At 35.3% G+C, this 22,531-nt stretch overlaps 2 protein-coding genes and 1 pseudogene across 25 annotated transcripts; all 3 read right to left on the bottom strand.

Annotated features, from left to right (window-relative positions):
• Positions 1 to 6,216: 6,216 nt before the first annotated feature.
• LOC109212891 lies at positions 6,217 to 9,373 on the bottom strand (annotated as a pseudogene).
• Positions 9,374 to 10,313: 940 nt separating this feature from the next.
• LOC109212892 (putative pentatricopeptide repeat-containing protein At1g12700, mitochondrial) lies at positions 10,314 to 13,673 on the bottom strand. Of its 6 annotated transcripts, XM_019376621.1 has the most exons (6): positions 13,607 to 13,673; positions 13,471 to 13,525; positions 11,746 to 13,274; positions 11,109 to 11,399; positions 10,839 to 10,934; positions 10,314 to 10,772 (listed from the first exon to the last, which is right to left on the bottom strand). In XM_019376621.1, exon 3 carries the CDS (start codon positions 13,120 to 13,122, stop codon positions 11,890 to 11,892), a length of 1,233 nt encoding a protein of 410 aa, XP_019232166.1. In that variant the 5' UTR covers positions 13,123 to 13,274; positions 13,471 to 13,525; positions 13,607 to 13,673; the 3' UTR covers positions 10,314 to 10,772; positions 10,839 to 10,934; positions 11,109 to 11,399; positions 11,746 to 11,889. The 6 variants fall into 6 exon arrangements, with proteins under 6 accessions (XP_019232166.1, XP_019232160.1, XP_019232162.1 ...); XM_019376615.1 differs by having other exon boundaries at positions 11,746 to 13,525; XM_019376617.1 differs by lacking the exon at positions 13,607 to 13,673 and having other exon boundaries at positions 11,109 to 11,461; positions 11,746 to 13,563.
• A 3,565-nt stretch (positions 13,674 to 17,238) lies between these two features.
• Positions 17,239 to 22,060, bottom strand: LOC109212888 (putative pentatricopeptide repeat-containing protein At1g12700, mitochondrial). Of its 19 annotated transcripts, none has more exons than XM_019376605.1 (3): positions 19,389 to 22,060; positions 19,092 to 19,151; positions 17,527 to 18,985 (listed from the first exon to the last, which is right to left on the bottom strand). In XM_019376605.1, the coding sequence occupies exon 1, from the start codon at positions 21,930 to 21,932 to the stop codon at positions 20,172 to 20,174; it is 1,761 nt and encodes a 586-aa protein (XP_019232150.1). In that variant the 5' UTR covers positions 21,933 to 22,060; the 3' UTR covers positions 17,527 to 18,985; positions 19,092 to 19,151; positions 19,389 to 20,171. The 19 variants fall into 19 exon arrangements, with proteins under 19 accessions (XP_019232146.1, XP_019232145.1, XP_019232153.1 ...); XM_019376606.1 differs by having other exon boundaries at positions 19,099 to 19,151; XM_019376612.1 differs by having other exon boundaries at positions 17,527 to 19,742; positions 20,028 to 20,110; positions 20,255 to 22,060.
• Positions 22,061 to 22,531: the final 471 nt, after the last annotated feature.

Raw genomic sequence — 22,531 nt, 5'->3', positions numbered from 1 at the left:
TTTAAAAATGTGCATTCTTTTAGGAGGGGGGGGGGGGGGGGGGGAGGGGGGGGAGTGCTTCTAGCCGCTAAGATGCTTGGCCAAACACACTATGTTTTCTTTGGGAGATTTGCATAAATAAGATATGTTTTAAGAACTTGTGCAAAATTAACCTTTTTTAAGTTTCATGAGAAAAATCTGATCTAAAATTTCGGTCACAATAAATCAGTAAGACTTCGCGCTATGTTTAACCTAGTTATCCTATTGAATAAGTCATACCAATTGATAATTTTGTGCTTGTTTAGCTGCTTATAACTCCCACTTGATTGGCAAGGCTTTGTGTAATATTTATTCTAACTATCTTGTTAAATTGTTCACAAATTTTAGCGGATTGGTATTTGTTGTTAATATATTAACATATCTGTATGAAGTTGTGTCAACTGATCTGATCTATCTTGATTGTTCACAAATCCTACCAAATTGGCATGATTTGTCTATATTAAAAAAATGTGTTCTTCGCATTTGCAATTCTAATTTCGATCATACCATCTAAAACCCGCTTCAAATTATCTTATTTGAAACAAAGCCTCCAAACACAAATACAACAATCTTAATCACTAATTTAGTCAAATAACATCAAATCAAAAATACCAAATTTGTCTTCTTTATTTTCTAAGGAGCAACAATAAAGTTTTGAGATTTTACATTTCTCGTGATTAGGAAGACCTGCTAGAGCTGCATAATGCATTCACCAAAGGCAAAAGGAAACAAAGGAGGGAGACACAAGACAGATTAATAAGAACATAACAACAATCCCACGGTTGAACAACTATTTTGTTGGATTTCTAATCCAAAATTATGCAAGCACAGCATGCAGTAAATGTGTAGAAACCATAACCTGAAGTAAATCTGCTCTATCAACATTGTCTTATATGATACCACTAATGTGTTTCGCCAAATGAAAAGTTAGAATAGACTAGACTAGAATAATAGTAGGAACAGGACGAATGTCCACGCCCGAAGTCATATTAAACAGAACAAAAGCAGTCACTTAAGGGGGAAAAGGATCATATTAGTAATACCACTTAACTTCCATTAACACTTTTTATGTTTCAGAAAATCACGAGGTTCCTTTGTTCATACACACAACTTCTTTCCAGGTTGTATTTCACCTTTCTCCTTCTCCGTCTTCAATACGAGATTGTTTTCTTCTTCATTGAAAATTAAGCAAAAATTTAAGCAACTACAATTTTGGAGGGTGTTGGTTAAGCTTACAAGCTGGTCAAACTGGCTTATAAGCACTTTTTGGCTTATTTACGCGTTTGATAAAATTAAAAGTGTTATAAGTTAAGTGCTTACAAGCCAAAATAAGCCAAAAGTCATAATTTGGTCTCCCCCAACTTATCAAATTTCAGCTTATAAGCACTTTAAGTTTGACCAAAATATTTACTATTCTATTCCTAAAATACTTCCTTTTAAAACAAAACTCTTCGTATATCCAATTCTTCAGCTGCATATTATTAATTTCAGCACTTTTATCCAAACATGTAACTGATTATTTTTTAAATCAGCTCCAGCACTTAAAAGTACTTTTTAGCACCTAATGCTTATCAGCTACTCTAAATCAGCTAAGCCAAATGAGCTCTTGGTAGAGTATTTCGAGCTGGAATATGTAGAAATCGAGATGAAATTTTGAAGAAGAGTGAAAAAAATTTAGAAAGATTGTTTCAGAAGAGTGAAAATAGCCGTTAATGGGGGAGATATTGAATATACGTTGAGGTTGATTGATAGAGAAACGTGGGGGAGTGGGATATGGAGAGACAAACGTGGTGGAGTGGGATTGTACGTTAGAATGACATACAGACTTAATTAATTATCATTAAATTCCCAAAAATTTACATAATTGGTAAATTTGTATATAAGAGGTAATTAAAGTGAAACTTGAGTAGGGAGGGTAATAAAGTTTCCAATAGTGTATAACAATGTAAAAATTCCTAAATAATATTAAGAATGAACGTTCATGTACTATGAAATTACTTGGGAGCAAATCAGTTAGTCATAAACTAGTCTAGTTACTTGGTCACTAAAATTGGTTACTTGGCCACCAAGCAACTTTCTTATAAATAGAAGCCTTTTCTACTCATTTTTATAACATCATCAAGAAAAGTTTATTAGTTATCTCTATCTAAATTCCTCTTATTTTACTGTATTTCATATTACACCATAATAGATTTGTTGTTGTTGTTTGCAGAAAACTTGCTTGGTGGATGTTATTTCAAGTATAAGCAAACCCGAGATTGGTTTATACTTAACCAGTCTTTATTCATATTATACTATGAATACATGTACGTATCACATTTTATAAACCCTACGTGTAATGCACATAACCCATATAGTGCCTACATACAATTATATGTACTCCCTCCGTTCCACAATAAGTGACCAATTTACTTTTTTATTTTGGTCCAAAATAAGTGTCCATTTATATAATCAAGAAAAAATTTAATTTGTTTAACAAAATTATACTTATGTACATATCCTTAAAAAAATTTCTTACTCATATTAAATATTTAATTAAGGGTAGTTTAATCATACTATGTATTTTTGTATAGATTTTAGTATTTTCTTAATGGACGTGCCAAAAGCAAATTGGTCACTTATTGTGGACCGGAGGTAATACTACCTATCTATAAATTCAATTCTCACCATGGCTAACAAGCATTGCGTTGGGACTTGAACCCCGCGTCTTAAATAACTACTCCCTTAGGTTCACGATAAGTGACCAATAATTTGCTTTTAGCACGCCCATTAAGAAAGGGATTTTTTCCTTCCTATACCATATATGAAACCTTATTACAAAAAATGTGCATAATTTGTTAATTACCCGCCCAGTACATACTTTAACTACAATTTATATACCAATCCATAATTAGGCAGATTATTCCATTTAAAACGTGCGAAAAAAGGGCACAAAAATCTGCGTTTGATTCTTTCCACATTAAATTCGAAATTTGAAACGGAAAGAGATCTGATTGCTGCGTAATTCTCTCTTTCACTACAATTCAAAAACAAAGTAGAGCTTCAGAAGCTTCAACAACGCAATACAAAATGTAGAATTCAAAATTGTTCTTCATCGTCCTCAATACTCAAATTGTCGAACCTATATCTGTTCTTCATCTTTTTCTCTCAACTACACGAAATCATGTCAAAAATCCCAATAATGCTAAAATTGAAAGGAATTGGGATAAATATGGCAGATTTAGAGATTTTGAAGTTGATGCCATTGTGGTAGATGAGAATGCAGGTTTGTGTAGTTCGAAAATGCTTAGAATTTTAGTTTTATGATATTATCTACAAATTTACTACATATATCTACAATTTGACTACAAGTTCTTTATTTGGTGCAGGAAAAAAATATTTTAATATACAATGTCTCCGAATTGTAGATATATAGTAGGCAAATTGTAGTTTACTTGTAATTTGTAGATAAATTGTAGATACTATATTTTTAATATTGTAAATTTTTTTTCTTTGTGTTTGTTCTGAAAATGTAGGTGAGGGCTTCAACAGATCATATACATACTGTGTTGGATGGTGTGAAGCGGTACATTGTGTGTCTAGAAAACAAGAAATGTAGTTGTGGCCAATTCCAACTTGAAGAACTTCCATGTGTAAATTATTTCCAGATTGTAGTTATAATGTAGGTTAAATGTAGTTAATTTGTAGTTTTTTGTAAAATTTTGTAGACAATTTGCAGATTAATTGTGGATAACACATTTCTACGATTGGAGTATTTATTTCTTTTTTTTTGTTGTGTAATTTATATTCAACTGACAGTTATATACAAATATTACATAGAACTTGGAGGTAAACATCTAAAAATTACCTACAGTTTAAGTACCTAATATAAGAATAACTACAGCGAATGTACAAATTACCTACAGTTTAAGTACCTAATATAAGAATAACTACAATTTACCTACAGTTACAGGGCAAACAGGAAACACATCATCGACAATCATGTCTACATTATATCTACATTTTAGACTACAATTAATCGTGGAATGTTCTACATAAACTACGAACTAACTACAATTACACTACAAACAGTAAATCTATGTGAGGGCTTCAACAGATCATATCCATTACACTAAATCTACAAACAGTAAATCTGGAAATCTATTATGGCATAAACATTTCTCAGAATAAATACTTTTTGGAAGTTTGGCCAAAAGGATAAATTCGCACTTTTGAAAAATTTTATAAAGTTAACTGTGATATACTGAAGTACCATAAGTTGTCTGGTAACCTCAATCATGCTAAATGAACATTTACCATTTTAAAATAAAGCTTTACCGAAAACCAGCGTGGATGAAGAACAAGAAAGAATGTGGGGTATGGGTAAAAACGTGGGTGAGGGGTAAGGAGGGAGAAATGTGAGATATATGGATACCTTTAATTAAGGAGTAAAAATTGCCCATTAATTAGATATGGATACCTTTAATTAAGGAGTAAAAATAGCCCATTAATTAGACCCTTAATTAAGCATGGTATAAGATTGGTAATTTGGTATACTAAGTGTAATTAACTCAAACCTTAAACATGTAGGGTAAAAAGGTTTCCTATGTGGTATAGGAATGTAAAAATTCCATTAAGAAAATACTAAATTCTATACAAAAATACCTACTATGACTAAACTACCCCTAATTAAACATTTAATGTGAAGAGTAAGAAAACTTTTTAGGGATATGTACATAGGGGTTATTTTGTAAAAACAAATTGAATTTTTTCTTGATTACATAACTGGACACTTATTTTGAACCAAAATGAAAAAGCAAATTGGTCAAACGGAGTATGTTATAGGAGCAAAAATACGGAAAGGAACCAATGCTCTCTAAAGTGTATTTGGGAGCTACTCATAAAAGAAGAGTGACAAACTTCTTTTTCAGTTCCTTTCACTGCATTGCTGTAGCAATATTGGATCTCCTTTCTACTATGCGACTCCGGGGTAATTGTAGCTTCATGACATGGCAACAGAAGCCATGAATGCATGAGTTTGATGACTTTCTATCCTTTCTGAAATAATGATGATTATATGCTTGCTTAACATTGGTACCTTGATTCTATGAATGCATCATATCTGCTTCAGATTGATGATTAGTTACAGTAAACTTCATATNTAAATCTATACAAAATACATACATGACTAACTACCCTAATTAAACATTTAATGTGAAGAGTAAGAAAACTTTTTAGGGATATGTACATAGAGGTTAATTTGTAAAAACAAATTGAATTCTTTCTTGATTACGTAACTTGACACTTATTTTGAACCAAAATGAAAAAGCAAATTGGACACTTATTGTGAAGCCGAAGGAGTAATTAAAACATAAAGCCATTTATCTGTTACATACAAATTCTTCTGGCCAAGTGGAACTTTTTTGCTTAAATCTCTTCTGTCTTATTGAATTATTGTACTCCCATCATAGCATGCACAGCTATAAAAAAGGAAGGAAAGATCATATTATGCAGATTAAACAGAGAAAGATCTCTATTCCCAATATTTACTGCAAAGTTTCATGCATGGTAACAGTAAATGCAGGAGTTAATTATTGCGGTGCCTGTATATCTTTGCAGATTTGCTTTTAGAATTCATATTAAAGGTAAAAGGTAAATGCTCTGCTCTCAGTACTCTGAATCCGGCCGTTCAATATTCAACAAGGGAAGGAAATTTTCTATCCGTTTTAATTTATATGATGAACTTAGTTTGATTAGATATGAAATTTAAGAAATAAATAATGATTTCTGAAATCTTAGTCCTAAATATATGGAAAATTTTATTTTGCTTCTCATACAACTTACACTAGTTGTATGAGGCAATTTTTTGTCTCACAGTTTTGTGGACCCAAAATTCTATGGACCCAGAAGTGTAAGATTTGTTAGGACCGAAAAAATCAGGTGTCATGCGTAATCTAGCAAAGCAAACGTTGAACGACGATAAATCACACAACAAAGAGAAATCTACCAAAAGAGACACAAACATTTAACGTGGTTCGGTCAACTGACCTACGTCCACAACGGAGATGAGCAATCCACTATAATAAAAGAGAGTACAAAATATCGAGAGAACAACCTCACGAAGAGGCAAACACAAGTGACACACTAACACTTGTCCCGTAAAGTTCTCCCCCTAAACAAGACTCTCAAGCCCCCTATGGCTACATTGTGGANAAAAGATGCAGTACCATTTCTGCACCTGTGGACTGTTTTAGAGATTTAGTTTCCGTAGTTTCCATGAAAGGTTCAGTTTTAGAGATTTCATCTTCCAAGTCAGAGGGAAACCGTTGCCTGAAATTGGAAAAGATGTCAAAAGAATGCCAAAAAAACAAAGAACGGTATTAGCTATTAGCTTACATTTTGTAAAAGCTATATAAGCGACCTTGGCAGCATTTCTTCTGCCTGTTTCTTGGACTTTGCAGCAATCTTCATGAAAGACTTCTCCTTCAATATCTACACTTGAGTAGGAAGGATAAATTTGGGAAAAGGGTGATAAATGCTTCTTCATTTTCTAAAACGTCAAACAGTTTAGAAAAAATTTCAATTTGTCAAAACAACAAATAGTATAAACCAGATACAGTAGAGATATACAAGACAGGTTGACTACCTAGACGATGAGTGTTTTACCTTTTGCAAGGAAACTGTTGCCAGTGTCATTAATGCAAGATGTGAAACATAATCTTGTCCTTCCTCTGCAGTCCAGTATGCTCCAGGAGGACCATTGAACAATTCACCAGCCACTGCTGAGAGCACGGCTTAACTTCAGTATACTTGCGAGTCTTGAGGCCACAACTAGGGTTAAACCAGAGTATATTGGTATCCTGCAAGCATCTTCTCGATTCTGTCAGCAATTTCATCGGTGGATGGAATCCCGGATGTCGTAAATCCAGGATGAATGCCAGCACCATAATTCACTCTCTGCGTAACACGGAAATTAGCTTCTCAGCTGATCTGGAGTTCTCAATGGTGCCATGTCAGCTCTATTGTCACAATTATGATTGATGTAATCAAGACCTTAGAAACTATCAAGAATATTGTTTCTATAGCAAATTCTAAGTTACAGGAAATTGTTATTGATATTCAAAAAGTCAGAAAATAATAATACCTGAAGATAACTAAATACCACTGAAAATGATAATCCTAGTAGATTTATAATGTGCACACATAAGGAAACTCACATTATTTCTCATCTTAAGAGTACAATAAATATGATCCAGAACAAAAAGCAGAGTGGCAAAATAATTAAAAATCAGAACAGGTGTACCTCTTTAATAAGCTAGCTTGGAAAGCTTAAGCAATGTTCTAACTGCATACTTTCAGCTTCTGCCATTCCATTGGATGCGATTTCTTTGGCCAAGGTAAAAGGAAATTACATCACATTGATAACAAGTGAAATAAATATTCACTTCTAACTTCCCGAGTGAAATTGTGGTATCAGATTAAGCAAAGAAGGATCCTTTGCTGAAACGTCTATTAGTAACTCTACAGTACTTGCATCAAACGAGAAGTCACTTCCACTCATTTCCTTCAAAAAAGTGTTCATTTCACTAATTTTGCCACATTTGAGAAATCCTTGCACAATAACATTGTAAGTGCAGTTGTTTGGCGAACAACCATTGTGCTCCATTTTTCTTAGCATATCTTTAGCTTCATCTAACAACCCTTCTAGACATAGTCCATTTATTATTGTAGTGTATGTAATCACATTGGGAAACAATCCAATCAAAGAAAGCTTCTCAAAAATAGTACGAGCTTTGTCGAGCTGACTATTTTTGCACAATCCGTCAATAACAGTGTAAAGTTCAATATAGATATCTTCTCTCTTTCTTTCCAACTCATAAAATAGCAACATTGCTTTCTCAACAAGCCCGTTGTGAAAATAACCGTCGAGCAAAATGCAATTAGTGCATAAATTAGGTTTGAGCCCCGTAGATAGCATTTCAGCAAAGAATTTTTCGGCAAAGTTGGTTCTTCCAGCATCAAATAGACCTTTCAAGATAGTACTGTATGTAACAATGCTAGGTTTCAATCCATTTCGAGAAATTTCATGAAACAAATGCATGGCCTCATCCAATTTCTTTTTCTTACCGTATCCATTTATTAACGTGTTATAGCTAACAATGTCAGGCTTAATGCTCTTATCTATCATGGAATCGAAAAGTCTCCTTGCTTTATCCATTTGACCGCGCAAGCAATATCCATCAATTATCACATTGTAGGTTACCACATCTGGCTCTACACCTTTACCAATCAAGTGTCGCATTACCTCTTCGGCATCTTCAACTTTCCCTTCTTTGCAAAGTCCATCTGCTACTATGGTCAAGGTGCAGACATCTGGATAAATATTAAGATTTACCATTTCGAAGAACAAAGTCCTAACCTCTTCCCACTGACCAAGCTTACAACAACCATCAATCAATGAATTATATGTGACAACGTTTAGAGGAATGCCTTTTTGTTTCATCTCTTCAAAAAGGCTAATTGCAGCATCTAACATCCTATCTTTGCAAAGGGCATCTATAACAATGTTATAGATGTATGCATCGGGCTTAGCGTTTCCTTGTTCCATTACCCTAAGCAAATCAAAAGTGTTTTGAGTATGACCTCTTTTGCTAAGACCATTCATGACAACTGAATACATGACTTCATCAGGCTCACAAATATTCTCTCTCACCAACTTTTTGAACAAGTTAACCGCATCTTTTATCTTACTTTTTGCAAAGAGTCCCCTTAGTAAGGTGCTAAAGGTGACAACATCAAATGGAATGCCCTTCTTCACGTAAATGGCTAACACTGAAAATCCGCAGTCAGAACGATGCATTAAGCAATAATTGTTGATCGCGATATTCAAGATGGAACCATCAATTGGGATACCCGATTTCAGCATTTGTCAAAAAAGGGAAACAACAGAAGAGTAATGCTTCATATTTACCATAGTCTTTAATAATTTGGAGAAGGTAAAAACAGAAGGAAGAGGCTGCGTACTGACCATTCGACGAAAGAGACTCAAAGCATCATCGAAACACTTGACATTCTCAATATTGCTGTGAAATGAAGAATAATATCTGATTGCAAATGCCGAAGCAGAAGGTGAAATAGCAGAAAAAGAGATAAAGGGAAAAATACCATTGGAAGAGTAAGGAAGCAGAGAAATTCTCGTCATCTGATTGTTTGCTATCTCTGTATGCCCTAATTTTCGTGATACTGATGAGTGCCTCCTCCAAATACCTCTGGACTTCTTAAAATAAACAGAAGGAAGAGGCTGCGTACTGACCATTCGACGGAAGAGACTCATAGCATCATCTAAACATTTGACATTCTCAATATGGCTATGAAATGAACATAGTATNCAAACGGAGTATGTTATAGGAGCAAAAATACGGAAAGGAACCAATGCTCTCTAAAGTGTATTTGGGAGCTACTCATAAAAGAAGAGTGACAAACTTCTTTTTCAGTTCCTTTCACTGCATTGCTGTAGCAATATTGGATCTCCTTTCTACTATGCGACTCCGGGGTAATTGTAGCTTCATGACATGGCAACAGAAGCCATGAATGCATGAGTTTGATGACTTTCTATCCTTTCTGAAATAATGATGATTATATGCTTGCTTAACATTGGTACCTTGATTCTATGAATGCATCATATCTGCTTCAGATTGATGATTAGTTACAGTAAACTTCATATTTGTTAATTACCACAGCTGATCAATGAAATGCACAAAAGTTGTTCAAGCAGTTGCTGGAGTATGTTGGCGTACCTGCATTTGAGCAAGCCGTCAACCGTGTAGTGGAGCAAAGATTAACTAGAGGTAGATCCCAGGATTAAAAGTGGTGGGGCACATGAGCGGACTGCTCAACCAGTGCCCTCATCGGACTTTTGATCTTAAAGGTTCCAAGTAAAATATATGATCGTTTTCAACAAATATACACATGTATATTCGAAACTTTTGCCAAGGTTAACAGGTCTGGTAACCTCTAATCAATACATAGGCACCTCTGGATCTTTACAAGCTCAAAGTTAGAGATCCACTTTGTGACATTTGTGACATTTCCAAGTAAAATATATGACCTTATGCTTTATTTAGGAGTCTTACTGTGCATGAAAAATGACATTTGTGATATTTTGAATATCTCTGAGTTTTATGTGAAGTGACAAAACATTTTGAGAATGTTTAGTTTAATGCCATAACAACATCCAAGACATTTCTTGTAAATAAGTACTGCTAGAGCTCTTGGCCAAAGGCCATAACAGCACCTTCATTTGCTAAAAACAAAAGGAAATAAAAGTGGGAGAGAGATAGATTAATAAGAAATAAACTGCGCGGTTGAGCAGCTATTTAGCAGAGTATGTACTCTGATGATTATTGTTTATTGGATTTCTTATCCAAAACTATGTACATTGTGCAATGACTTGTCACTAGTACAAGTGTAGAAAGATTAACTGACTTGGCAATGTTAAAATAAGCTCAATCTTAGCATGTAAAGATAGTCTTGTATGGAGTAGCTAATTAGATTTTCCACATGAGAGAGGGAGATATATGTGATGGTGTCATTGCAGCTAATGATTTAGTTCCTCTAGGCAGATTGCACAATGATTCCACTGAAGAAGGTGACTTCTCAAAAGATGCAGTACCATTTCTGCACCTGTGGACTGTTTTAGAGATTTAGTTTCCGTAGTTTCCATGAAAGGTTCAGTTTTAGAGATTTCATCTTCCAAGTCAGAGGGAAACCGTTGCCTGAAATTGGAAAAGATGTCAAAAGAATGCCAAAAAAACAAAGAACGGTATTAGCTATTAGCTTACATTTTGTAAAAGCTATATAAGCGACCTTGGCAGCATTTCTTCTGCCTGTTTCTTGGACTTTGCAGCAATCCTCATGAAAGACTTCTCCTTCAATATCTACACTTGAGTAGGAAGGATAAATTTGGGGAAAGGGTGATAAATGCTTCTTCATTTTCTAAAACGTCAAACAGTTTAGAAAAAATTTCAATTTGTCAAAACAACAAATAGTATAAACCAGATACAGTAGAGATATACAAGACAGGTTGACTACCTAGACGATGAGTGTTTTACCTTTTGCAAGGAAACTGTTGCCAGTGTCATTAATGCAAGATGTGAAACATAATCTTGTCCTTCCTCTGCAGTCCAGTATGCTCCAGGAGGACCATTGAACAATTCACCAGCCACTGCTGAGAGCACGGCTTAACTTCAGTATACTTGCGAGTCTTGAGGCCACAACTAGGGTTAAACCAGAGTATATTGGTATCCTGCAAGCATCTTCTCGATTCTGTCAGCAATTTCATCGGTGGATGGAATCCCGGATGTCGTAAATCCAGGATGAATGCCAGCACCATAATTCACTCTCTGCGTAACACGGAAATTAGCTTCTCAGCTGATCTGGAGTTCTCAATGGTGCCATGTCAGCTCTATTGTCACAATTATGATTGATGTAATCAAGACCTTAGAAACTATCAAGAATATTGTTTCTATAGCAAATTCTAAGTTACAGGAAATTGTTATTGATATTCAAAAAGTCAGAAAATAATAATACCTGAAGATAACTAAATACCACTGAAAATGATAATCCTAGTAGATTTATAATGTGCACACATAAGGAAACTCACATTATTTCTCATCTTAAGAGTACAATAAATATGATCCAGAACAAAAAGCAGAGTGGCAAAATAATTAAAAATCAGAACAGGTGTACCTCTTTAATAAGCTAGCTTGGAAAGCTTAAGCAATGTTCTAACTGCATACTTTCAGCTTCTGCCATTCCATTGGATGCGATTTCTTTGGCCAAGGTAAAAGGAAATTACATCACATTGATAACAAGTGAAATAAATATTCACTTCTAACTTCCCGAGTGAAATTGTGGTATCAGATTAAGCAAAGAAGGATCCTTTGCTGAAACGTCTATTAGTAACTCTACAGTACTTGCATCAAACGAGAAGTCACTTCCACTCATTTCCTTCAAAAAAGTGTTCATTTCACTAATTTTGCCACATTTGAGAAATCCTTGCACAATAACATTGTAAGTGCAGTTGTTTGGCGAACAACCATTGTGCTCCATTTTTCTTAGCATATCTTTAGCTTCATCTATCAACCCTTCTAGACATAGTCCATTTATTATTGTAGTGTATGTAATCACATTGGGAAACAATCCAATCAAAGAAAGCTTCTCAAAAATAGTACGAGCTTTGTCGAGCTGACTATTTTTGCACAATCCGTCAATAACAGTGTAAAGTTCAATATAGATATCTTCTCTCTTTCTTTCCAACTCATAAAATAGCAACATTGCTTTCTCAACAAGCCCGTTGTGAAAATAACCGTCGAGCAAAATGCAATTAGTGCATAAATTAGGTTTGAGCCCCGTAGATAGCATTTCAGCAAAGAATTTTTCGGCAAAGTTGGTTCTTCCAGCATCAAATAGACCTTTCAAGATAGTACTGTATGTAACAATGCTAGGTTTCAATCCATTTCGAGAAATTTCATGAAACAAATGCATGGCCTCATCCAATTTCTTTTTCTTACCGTATCCATTTATTAACGTGTTATAGCTAACAATGTCAGGCTTAATGCTCTTATCTATCATGGAATCGAAAAGTCTCCTTGCTTTATCCATTTGACCGCGCAAGCAATATCCATCAATTATCACATTGTAGGTTACCACATCTGGCTCTACACCTTTACCAATCAAGTGTCGCATTACCTCTTCGGCATCTTCAACTTTCCCTTCTTTGCAAAGTCCATCTGCTACTATGGTCAAGGTGCAGACATCTGGATAAATATTAAGATTTACCATTTCGAAGAACAAAGTCCTAACCTCTTCCCACTGACCAAGCTTACAACAACCATCAATCAATGAATTATATGTGACAACGTTTAGAGGAATGCCTTTTTGTTTCATCTCTTCAAAAAGGCTAATTGCAGCATCTAACATCCTATCTTTGCAAAGGGCATCTATAACAATGTTATAGATGTATGCATCGGGCTTAGCGTTTCCTTGTTCCATTACCCTAAGCAAATCAAAAGTGTTTTGAGTATGACCTCTTTTGCTAAGACCATTCATGACAACTGAATACATGACTTCATCAGGCTCACAAATATTCTCTCTCACCAACTTTTTGAACAAGTTAACCGCATCTTTTATCTTACTTTTTGCAAAGAGTCCCCTTAGTAAGGTGCTAAAGGTGACAACATCAAATGGAATGCCCTTCTTCACGTAAATGGCTAACACTGAAAATCCGCAGTCAGAACGATGCATTAAGCAATAATTGTTGATCGCGATATTCAAGATGGAACCATCAATTGGGATACCCGATTTCAGCATTTGTCAAAAAAGGGAAACAACAGAAGAGTAATGCTTCATATTTACCATAGTCTTTAATAATTTGGAGAAGGTAAAAACAGAAGGAAGAGGCTGCGTACTGACCATTCGACGAAAGAGACTCAAAGCATCATCGAAACACTTGACATTCTCAATATTGCTGTGAAATGAAGAATAATATCTGATTGCAAATGCCGAAGCAGAGGTGAAAATAGAAAAAAAGAGATAAAGGGAAAAATACCATTGGAAGAGTAAGGAAGCAGAGAAATTCTCGTCATCTGATTGTTTGCTATCTCTGTATGCCCTAAAGTTTACGTGATACTGATGAGTGCCTACCTCCAAATACCTCTAGGACTTCGTTAAAATAAACAGAAGGAAGAGGCTGCGTACTGACCATTCGACGGAAGAGACTCATAGCATCATCTAAACATTTGACATTCTCAATATGGCTATGAAATGAACAATAGTATCTGGTTGCAATTGCCGAAGCAGAAGGCGAAATAGCAGAAAAAGAGATAAAGGGAATAATACCATTGAAAGAGTAACGAAGCAGAGAAATTCTCGTCATCTGATTGCAATCGCGACAAGAAATTCTGTGTGCGATCTCTGTGCCCTAATTGAAGGAGGAGCTGAAATGCGACAATGGGCTGCCGAGTTAATTATTAAGTACCCTTATTGACAGTTAGACCCTCTTCATTTTTATTATTTCCACATTTGGCTAGTCATTGTAGTGTCTTTTTTCACTTTTAGTCCTCACGTGTTCTAAGTGGAAGAAGGGGTATTTGTATTCGATTTTCCATTTTGGAGTTTATACCGCTAATTTTTCAGAAAATTTGTTCGGTTGGATTTTTATTTTTAGTATAAGCAATCTTGAAATTAGTTTATATGTTTTATATTCTTAACCAATTGTTTCAACTTTAATTTAAAATAGAGAATTTAATTGAAAAATTAATTTGAGGAACATTTTTATTGAAATTACTTACGAAACTGAACTAGGTAAAAGTTTATTTACACCCAATATTTACATTAAATTATATTATTTTACCATGGTTAAATCATCAATAAGATTAAAATGTGCGTTAATTAACTATAATAAGAGCACATGTGAAAACATAAAAAATATATTTATTGAGATGTTGTGAATATTTTCTGCATAAGTTTTACAATTAAAATATACTTAATAATAGGGATGTAAATAGAGATGGGCATGGTGGGGCAAGCTTTGCCCTTCTATTAGCGGTGTGCATAAATCGAAAACTCAAACTGAAATTTCAATTTGGATCGATTTTGGATTGAGAAATTAAAATTTTTGATATTTTGGTTTGGTGTAGAATTTAAGAGAATAAAAATCGGGGGAAAAAATCAATATATATCTAAGTGTTTTATCACTTCCAACCTTGTTTATTTATTGGCCCATTGGTGCGTCAGGACTTGGAACCCCACGTCTTACAACTCAAATATCTTGGGTATTATGCCCACGCCATCATAGAAATGCGTTAGGGCTTGAACCCAACATCTTTATCGGTACCTCACAACAGATAAGAAGCACAATAGTACTCGTGGGGAAGACCTCATCTATAATGGATTTGTACACTCTAAACATGTTACAAAATAGGCAACTTTTGGTTTCTGCAGTCTTCCTCGTGCTAGAATTTGCATTCGAGACAGTAGAGGAACAGGATTGTGTCGTTGTAGCCGATAGCTTCAGCACCAATGGACTGTGGAGATGTATGTTTTCTTGGAAGACAAAAATATTAGTAAAAGCATTTTAGACCCAAATCGGGGAATTTAAGAGAACAAAAATCGGGGAAAACCCAATTATCACTTCCAACTTTGTTTATTTAATGGCCCATTTGTACTAGCATATATAACACCCCATTCTTCATCTTTAAAATATAAACCCTTATTTCTCGTCTTTACTAAGTTTATTTTAATTGCGAAGCTTTCATCAAAAGTTTCAATGTTTCTCAGTTTTAATATTGCATGCAAGAGTTAATAGCATTTGAACTTGAATTATGATTTAGATTTTGAATTGTTGTGTTTGGACATGTTTCTTTTAAATATTGTATTTTAAATTTTTTACCCATGACTAATATTAAAAATTACATTCAAGAAATTTAGTATTATTACTTTTCATTCTATGTAATATTTACTTTTCTTCAATCAACTTAATTAATACCTAGAAAAGCTTAACAACATCAGCCACAACATTATCAAATTATTTCTCACAATTTTCAGCCACCACAAACCATATATTTAGCCACAAAATAGTCCAACCAAAAAGGCATCCATATCCATGTTCTTTCTAGTGCTATCTTATGGTTTTTCACTCAACCAACACAACCAACACAAGATTAACCTTAGGCACAATCAAGAAGATGTTATACATACCTTGTACAACATCTACAACTCGGAACCCTATCTCAACTTAGCTCACAATAGCCCTCAATCACACTACAACGTCATAGAAGCTCTTGTAGCCTTTAACATCTTTGATGATGATTTGAGTTGTTTCCTTGAGTTTGGTTCTTGTGATCTTGAGATATGTTAGGGATGATTTTGGAGATCTTGAGGTGGTTTTGTGAGTAACATCTGTATTGTTGACGAGATATAAGGGGATAACACCACCGCCTCAATTCTCCAAGCAGGTGGGTAAGCAGCCTGCTTGGAAGCTTGAGCAGTGCCACTTCGGACACTTGTATCTCTCAACTCCAATCTCGTATTGACAAACGGTTTACTGAGTTGAGAGTGGTTTTGTGAGTAACATCTGTATTGTTGACGAGATATAAGGGGATAAGACCACCGCCTCAATTCTCCAAGCAGGTGGGTAAGCAGCCTGCTTGGCAGCTTGAGCAGTGCCACTCTGGACACTTGTATCTCTCTACTCCAATATCGTATTGACAAACGGTTTACAGAGTTGGAAATTAGATACATACGGCTTTAATTACATATAAAGATCTCCATGTAACTCTCAATAGATTGGGAGAAAAACTGAGTCGCAACTTGGCCTATAAACCTGCCAGTTTCTCCGAAGTGCGGCAACGTGACTTGGAACCCTACTTTAAAAATTCATATTTCTCTGCCCGATGTCGTATGAATAAATGGTTTGGACCGTTGGAAACTAGGTTCCAAGACCTTCATTTTGGTATATAATATATCCCAAAAAGACCTCATATAGCACATGAAATGTATTGCTCAAAACACGTCATTACAAGGCAAATCCTTAGTAGATTTTTCCCAAACTTTATATTTCATATCCAAACATCATATATAGCCATCTCACGAATTTAAACTCATTTAAATCATGAATAAAAAGTCTCATTCATCCTAACTTACCTAATACTTTGATAAACCTTCTTTAGCCTTGTAGAAGGATTTCATCCCTTTTTTAGCTTACATCAATTTACATATGGTGTACTTTCACGTACGGAAACATGGGATGTAACACATCATCTTCATCAAACACAACTGAATCCGCTTGTGAGAAGATTGTCTTAACATTTCCACTTTCATCTACATGTACGATTCGTATGCAATATTAATTAATTAAATATTAAAAATAATTAAATTTTAAAGCTAATTGACGTTTTAAGATTTTTATCTTTTAATATGATGAGCTCAATAAACTTTAAGCTTGAGATACTCTTCTTGTTATTTTTTGTGTCATATACCTTTTATATTTTATATATTTTAAATATGTATTTTTATTAGGCCCATGAGCCTGCTCAGCCCAGCCTCAATCAAGCCTCACTGGCCACGTGTTTACTCGGCCGGGCTTAAAAATCTCGTTTTTAAATGAGCTCCAAAAATTACGGGCCAAGCCCATATTGACGGCAACAACAACAAGTTTGAAATTGAGATACAGTTGATTGATTGGTAGACATCTACATACCAATATGACGGGAAAAGTCAAATACCTATTACATATTATTACATTTTTGGGGGGGAAAGGATCACCCAAGTCTACCCAAAAAAAGCTGTTAGATACCTAACTTTGTGTATCTATACTCAGCTAATTAAAATATTTGATTGAAAAGTAACCCTTTCTTGACTTGATCCTGAAGTTGCATATTCCCAACTGATCATTCTTCAGTGCAGCTCTCACCTGTCTAGGCAAAGAGACAACTTCAGTGAAGAAAGATTTTGTTTCAGCTATCTGAGTAGAAGCAAATCAATGGATTCACATTCAGCCTGGTAACAACAAGTACATTTTGCAGGGCAAACAATCACATCATCAGTACTAATTCTGCCCTCCAAAAGTCTTAACATAAAGAAAGATACTTTAAATGGCAACTTAGGGTGAAAAATCTTAGTTCCAGTTAGGGGTGTAGTTCTTGATCTACATGAAAATGACCTGATTGACATTGTTCTCCTAGCCTGGCTAAAGATCCCTTCCCTTTCCAGTAAGGACACGTTTACCCATGCTCCTTACCCATGTTGTTCTTGTACAACGGGATCATTGTACTCCGCCTCCAATCTTCGGGCATCTTCTTCGTCCTAAAATGACGTTAAACAACCTAGCAAGCCATTCCAAGCCCTCCTTACCCACGCTCTTCCAGAATTCCACCGGGATCTAGTCTGGTCCAGTCGCTCTAATCCTGCGCATAGCCCCTACAACCTCCCCCACTCGTATGCGTCTACAGTAGCCAAAATCTCGCTGCCACTCGCAGAAGGTATTTCTTACACTACACCAGGGATAAACAGTAGCATGGATTCATATATCTCAATGTACTTCAACTAGTTTGGAAGACACAAAAACAAAAACTGTGCTGCAGCTAGAGATCACAAACGTAGTAAAAGCTCTCCAGAAAATAATATTAGAAGACACCTCAGAGAGTATTAAAAAATATTGGAAGACACCTCTTGGTTAAAGTAGCAACTGGAAATCTCATATTTCTCAATGTACTTCAACTTGTTTATTTAGAAGACACAAAAAAACAAAAACCATGGTGCAACTAGAGATCACAAATCGTAGTAAAAGCTTTCCAGAAACCAAATTAGAAGACACTACCGAGATTATGTTTGTGTTAAGTTCTTGGAGAAGAGTATTCTCCCAAACTCTTGCATATAAGAGTAAAACTACTATTCTGCAATAGCAGTTTAAAATAGGACTTTTCGATCGATTGACTGTGGTAATACAAGCTCACTTAGTGCTGCCAACTCTGAGCAGAGGAGCATAGCAGCAGCTACCATGTCACTGAGTGCAGGCTTCACTTCAGCATACTTGCGTTTCTTGAGGCCACAGTCGGGGTTGACCCAGAGGATGTTGATTTCAAGGACTGCAAGCATCTTGCTGTCAGCCTGTGGACTGTGGAGATGTATGTTGAGAGTGAGCCATCTCCTCTTCATCGGTCGAAGGCATGAATACTTTGTTGCATCAGAAGCAGTAATAATAAGCCAATCACAGTAGTCGGAATGAGTACATGGTGAAACTGTGTGACATACCTCTGAATATTTCTTAACAAGCAAAAATGGACAATGAATCCGTGCCAGGTGAAAACTATGTGACATACCTCATGACGAGCTCTTCCTTTCACTGTAGTACACCAAGGCTATTTCTTTTCGTACATCTGCAGCTTCCTCTTGTACTGATAGTGAGAATCTTCTCTAATAAAGCAACCTAATGTAGACATTCAAAAGAGAAGCAGAATTACACGGTATATAAGATAAAGTTGCAGAATACCTATCAAAATAAAATAAAAAATAAATAAAGTTGCAGAAGGTACTTCTTACACTACACCAGGGATAAACAGTAGCATGGATTCATATATCTCAATGTACTTCAACTAGTTTGGAAGACACAAAAATCAAAAACCGTTCTGCAATTAGAGATCACAAACGTAGTAAAAGCTTTCCAGAAAAAATATTAGAAGACACCACAGAAAGTATTAAAATAAGGTCACACCAATAATAAAGCAGTGAGAGTCTCCACCAAATATCAGGTGCCTGTAGTTAATTTTCTATATTACAATGGTATACAGCATAATCTATCTATATCAATTTCTAGACGATGAGTGTTTTACCTTTTGCAAGGAAACTGTTGCCGGTGTCATTAATGCAAGATGTGAAACATAATCTTCTGCTTCCTCTGCAGTCCAGTATGCTCCAGGAGGACCATTGAACAATTCACCAGCCACTGCTGAGAGCACGGCTTAACTTCAGCATACTTGCGATTCTTCAGGCCACAATCAGGGTTAAACCAGAGTATATTGGTATCCTGCAAGCATCTTCTTGATTCTGTCAGCAATTTCATCGGTGGATGGAATCCCGGATGTCGTAAATCCAGGACGAATGCCAGCACCATAATTCACTCTCTCGCGTAACACGGAAATTAGCTTCTCAGCTGACCTGGAGCTCTCAATGGTGTCACGTCAGCTCTATTGTCACAATTATGATTGATGTAATCAAGACCTTAGAAACTATCAAGAATAATGTTTCTACATCAAATTCTAAGTTACAGGATATTGTTATTGATATTCAAAATGTCAGAAAATGATAATACCTGAAGATAACTAAATACCACTGAAAATGATAATCCTAGTAGACTTATAATGTGCACACATAAGGAAACTCACGTTACTTCTCATATTAAGAGTGCAATAAAATATGATCCAGAACAAAAAGCAGAGTGGCAAAAGAATTAAAAATCAGAAAAGGTGTACCTCTTTAATAAGCTAGCTTGGAAAGCTTAAGCAATGTTCTAATTGCATGTTTTCAGCTTCTGCCATTCCATTGGATGCTATTTCTTTGGCCAAGGTAAAAGGAAATTACATCATATTGATAACAAGTGAAACAAATATTCACTTCTAACTTTCCAAGTGAAATTGTGGTATCATGTTAAGCAAAGAAGGATCCTTAACTGAAACGTCTATTAGTAACTCTATAGTACCTGCATCAAACGAGAAGTCCCTTCCACTCATTTTCTTCAAAAAAGTGTTCATTTCACTAAATTTGCCACACTTGAGAAATCCTTGCACAATAACATTGTAAGTGCAGTTGTTTGGCGAACAACCATTGTGCTCCATTTCTCTTAGCATATCTTTAGCTTCATCTAACAACCCTTCTAGACATAGTCCATTTATTATTGTAGTGTATGTAATCACATTGGGAAATAATCCAATCAAAGAAAGCTTCTCAAAAAAAGCACGAGCTTTGTCGAGCTGACCATTTTTGCACAACCCGTCAATAATAATAGTGTAAAGTTCAATATCAATATCTTCTCTCTTTCTTTCCAACTCATGAAATAGAGACATAGCTTTTTCAACAAGTCCATTCTGAAAATAACCACGGAGCAAAATGCAATTAGTGCATAAATTAGGTCTGAGCCCCATAGAAAGCATATCAGCAAAGAATTTTTGCACAATGTCGGTTCTTCCAGCATCAAATAGACCTTTCAAGATAGTACTGTAAGTAACAATGCTAGGTTTCAATCCATTTCTAGAAATTTCATGAAACAAATGCATGGCCTCATCCAATTTCTTTTTCTTACAGTATCCATTTATTAATATGTCATAGCTAAAAATGTTAGGCCCAATGCCCTTATTTATCATGGAATCAAAAAGTCTCCTTGCTCTATCCATTTGACCGCGCAAGCAATATCCATCAACTATCACATTGTAGGTGACCACATTGGGTTCCACACCTTTTTCAATCATGTGTTTCATTACTTCCTCAGCATCTTCAACTTTCCCTTCTTTGCAAAGTCCATCTGCTACTATGGTCAAGGTGCAGACATCTGGATAAATATTAAGATTTACCATTTCGAAGAACAAAGTCCTAACCTCTTCCCACTGACCAAGCTTACAACAACCATCAATCAATGAACTATATGTGACAATGTCTGGAGGAATGCCTTTTTGTTTCATCTCTTCAAAAAGGCTAATAGCAGCATGTAACATTCTATCTTTGCATAGGGCATTTATAGCAATGCTATAGATGTATGCATTGGGCTTAATGCTTCCTTGTTCCATTACCCTAAGCAAATCAAAAGTTTTTTGAGTATGGCCCATTTTGCTAAGCCCATTCATGACAACTGAATACATGACTTCATTAGGCTCACAAATATTCTCTCGCACCAACTTTTTGAACAAGTTAACTGCATCTTTGATCTTACTTTCCGCAAAGAGTCCCCTTAGTAAGGTGCTAAACGTGACAACATTAAATGGAATGCCCTTCTTCAAGTAAATGGCTAACACCGAAAATCCGCAGTCAGAACGATACATTAGGCAATAATTGTTGATCGCGATACTCAAGATGAAACCATCAATTGGGATACCCGATTTCAGCATTTGTCGAAAAAGGGAAACAACAGAAGAGTAATGCTTCATATTTACGATAGTCTTTAATAATTTGGAGAAGCTAAAAACAGAAGGAAGAGGCTGAGTTCTGACCATTCGACCAAAGAGAGTCAGAGCATCATCTAAACACTTGACATTATCAGTATTGCTATGAGATGAAGAATAATCTCTGATTGCAATTGCCGAAGCAGAATGAGAATTAACAAAGAATGAGATAAAGCTGGGAATAATACCATTGCAAGAGCAACGCAACAGAGGAATTCTCGTCATCTTCAATTTGGCTCTGCTCTATCTCGATGTGCCCTAATTTCAGTTATAGTTTGATGCCCTAATTTTGCAAGGAAACTTGTTTCTAAGGAGCGTGTGTATTAGTTTTTGTTTGTCATGTTTTCTACCCATTGTTTGGTTCAAAACCAGTATAACGAATTTTCAATTTATACCAAAATTTTAGTATAATAATAATAATAATGATAATACTTCTTTTAGCTAATAATTCTGTATAGGGTCAAATTGACGTCTCTACGCCAATGGGTACGCCCAGTGAGTATACGTCAACTAAAGCAAGGGTACGACTTGGACGTGGGGACAGAAGCGACGTTGTTTAGAATCCAGCATCTTCACTCAGAAGACGTTGTTCAAATTGATAGAATAGTTGCTTTTTTTTTTTAACGAGCAAAATAGCTAAATCAATTTTTTAAAATAAGTCAAATCGTCAACTCTCGTATTTCTTAATTTTTACACTAATAGTTGATGGCATAAGTACTAACATAAACACCTCTGATTATTAACAACAAATTATTAAGTAAATGTGAAGAAATTACCTAATATTTTTATTTATCTTCACCACGATCTAAAAATTATTATACATA

The sequence above is a fragment of the Nicotiana attenuata genome, unplaced genomic scaffold (assembly GCF_001879085.1).
Source record: "Nicotiana attenuata strain UT unplaced genomic scaffold, NIATTr2, whole genome shotgun sequence".
NCBI classification, from domain to species: Eukaryota; Viridiplantae; Streptophyta; class Magnoliopsida; order Solanales; family Solanaceae; genus Nicotiana; species Nicotiana attenuata.
This window is presented reverse-complemented; position numbering and strand designations above follow the sequence as displayed.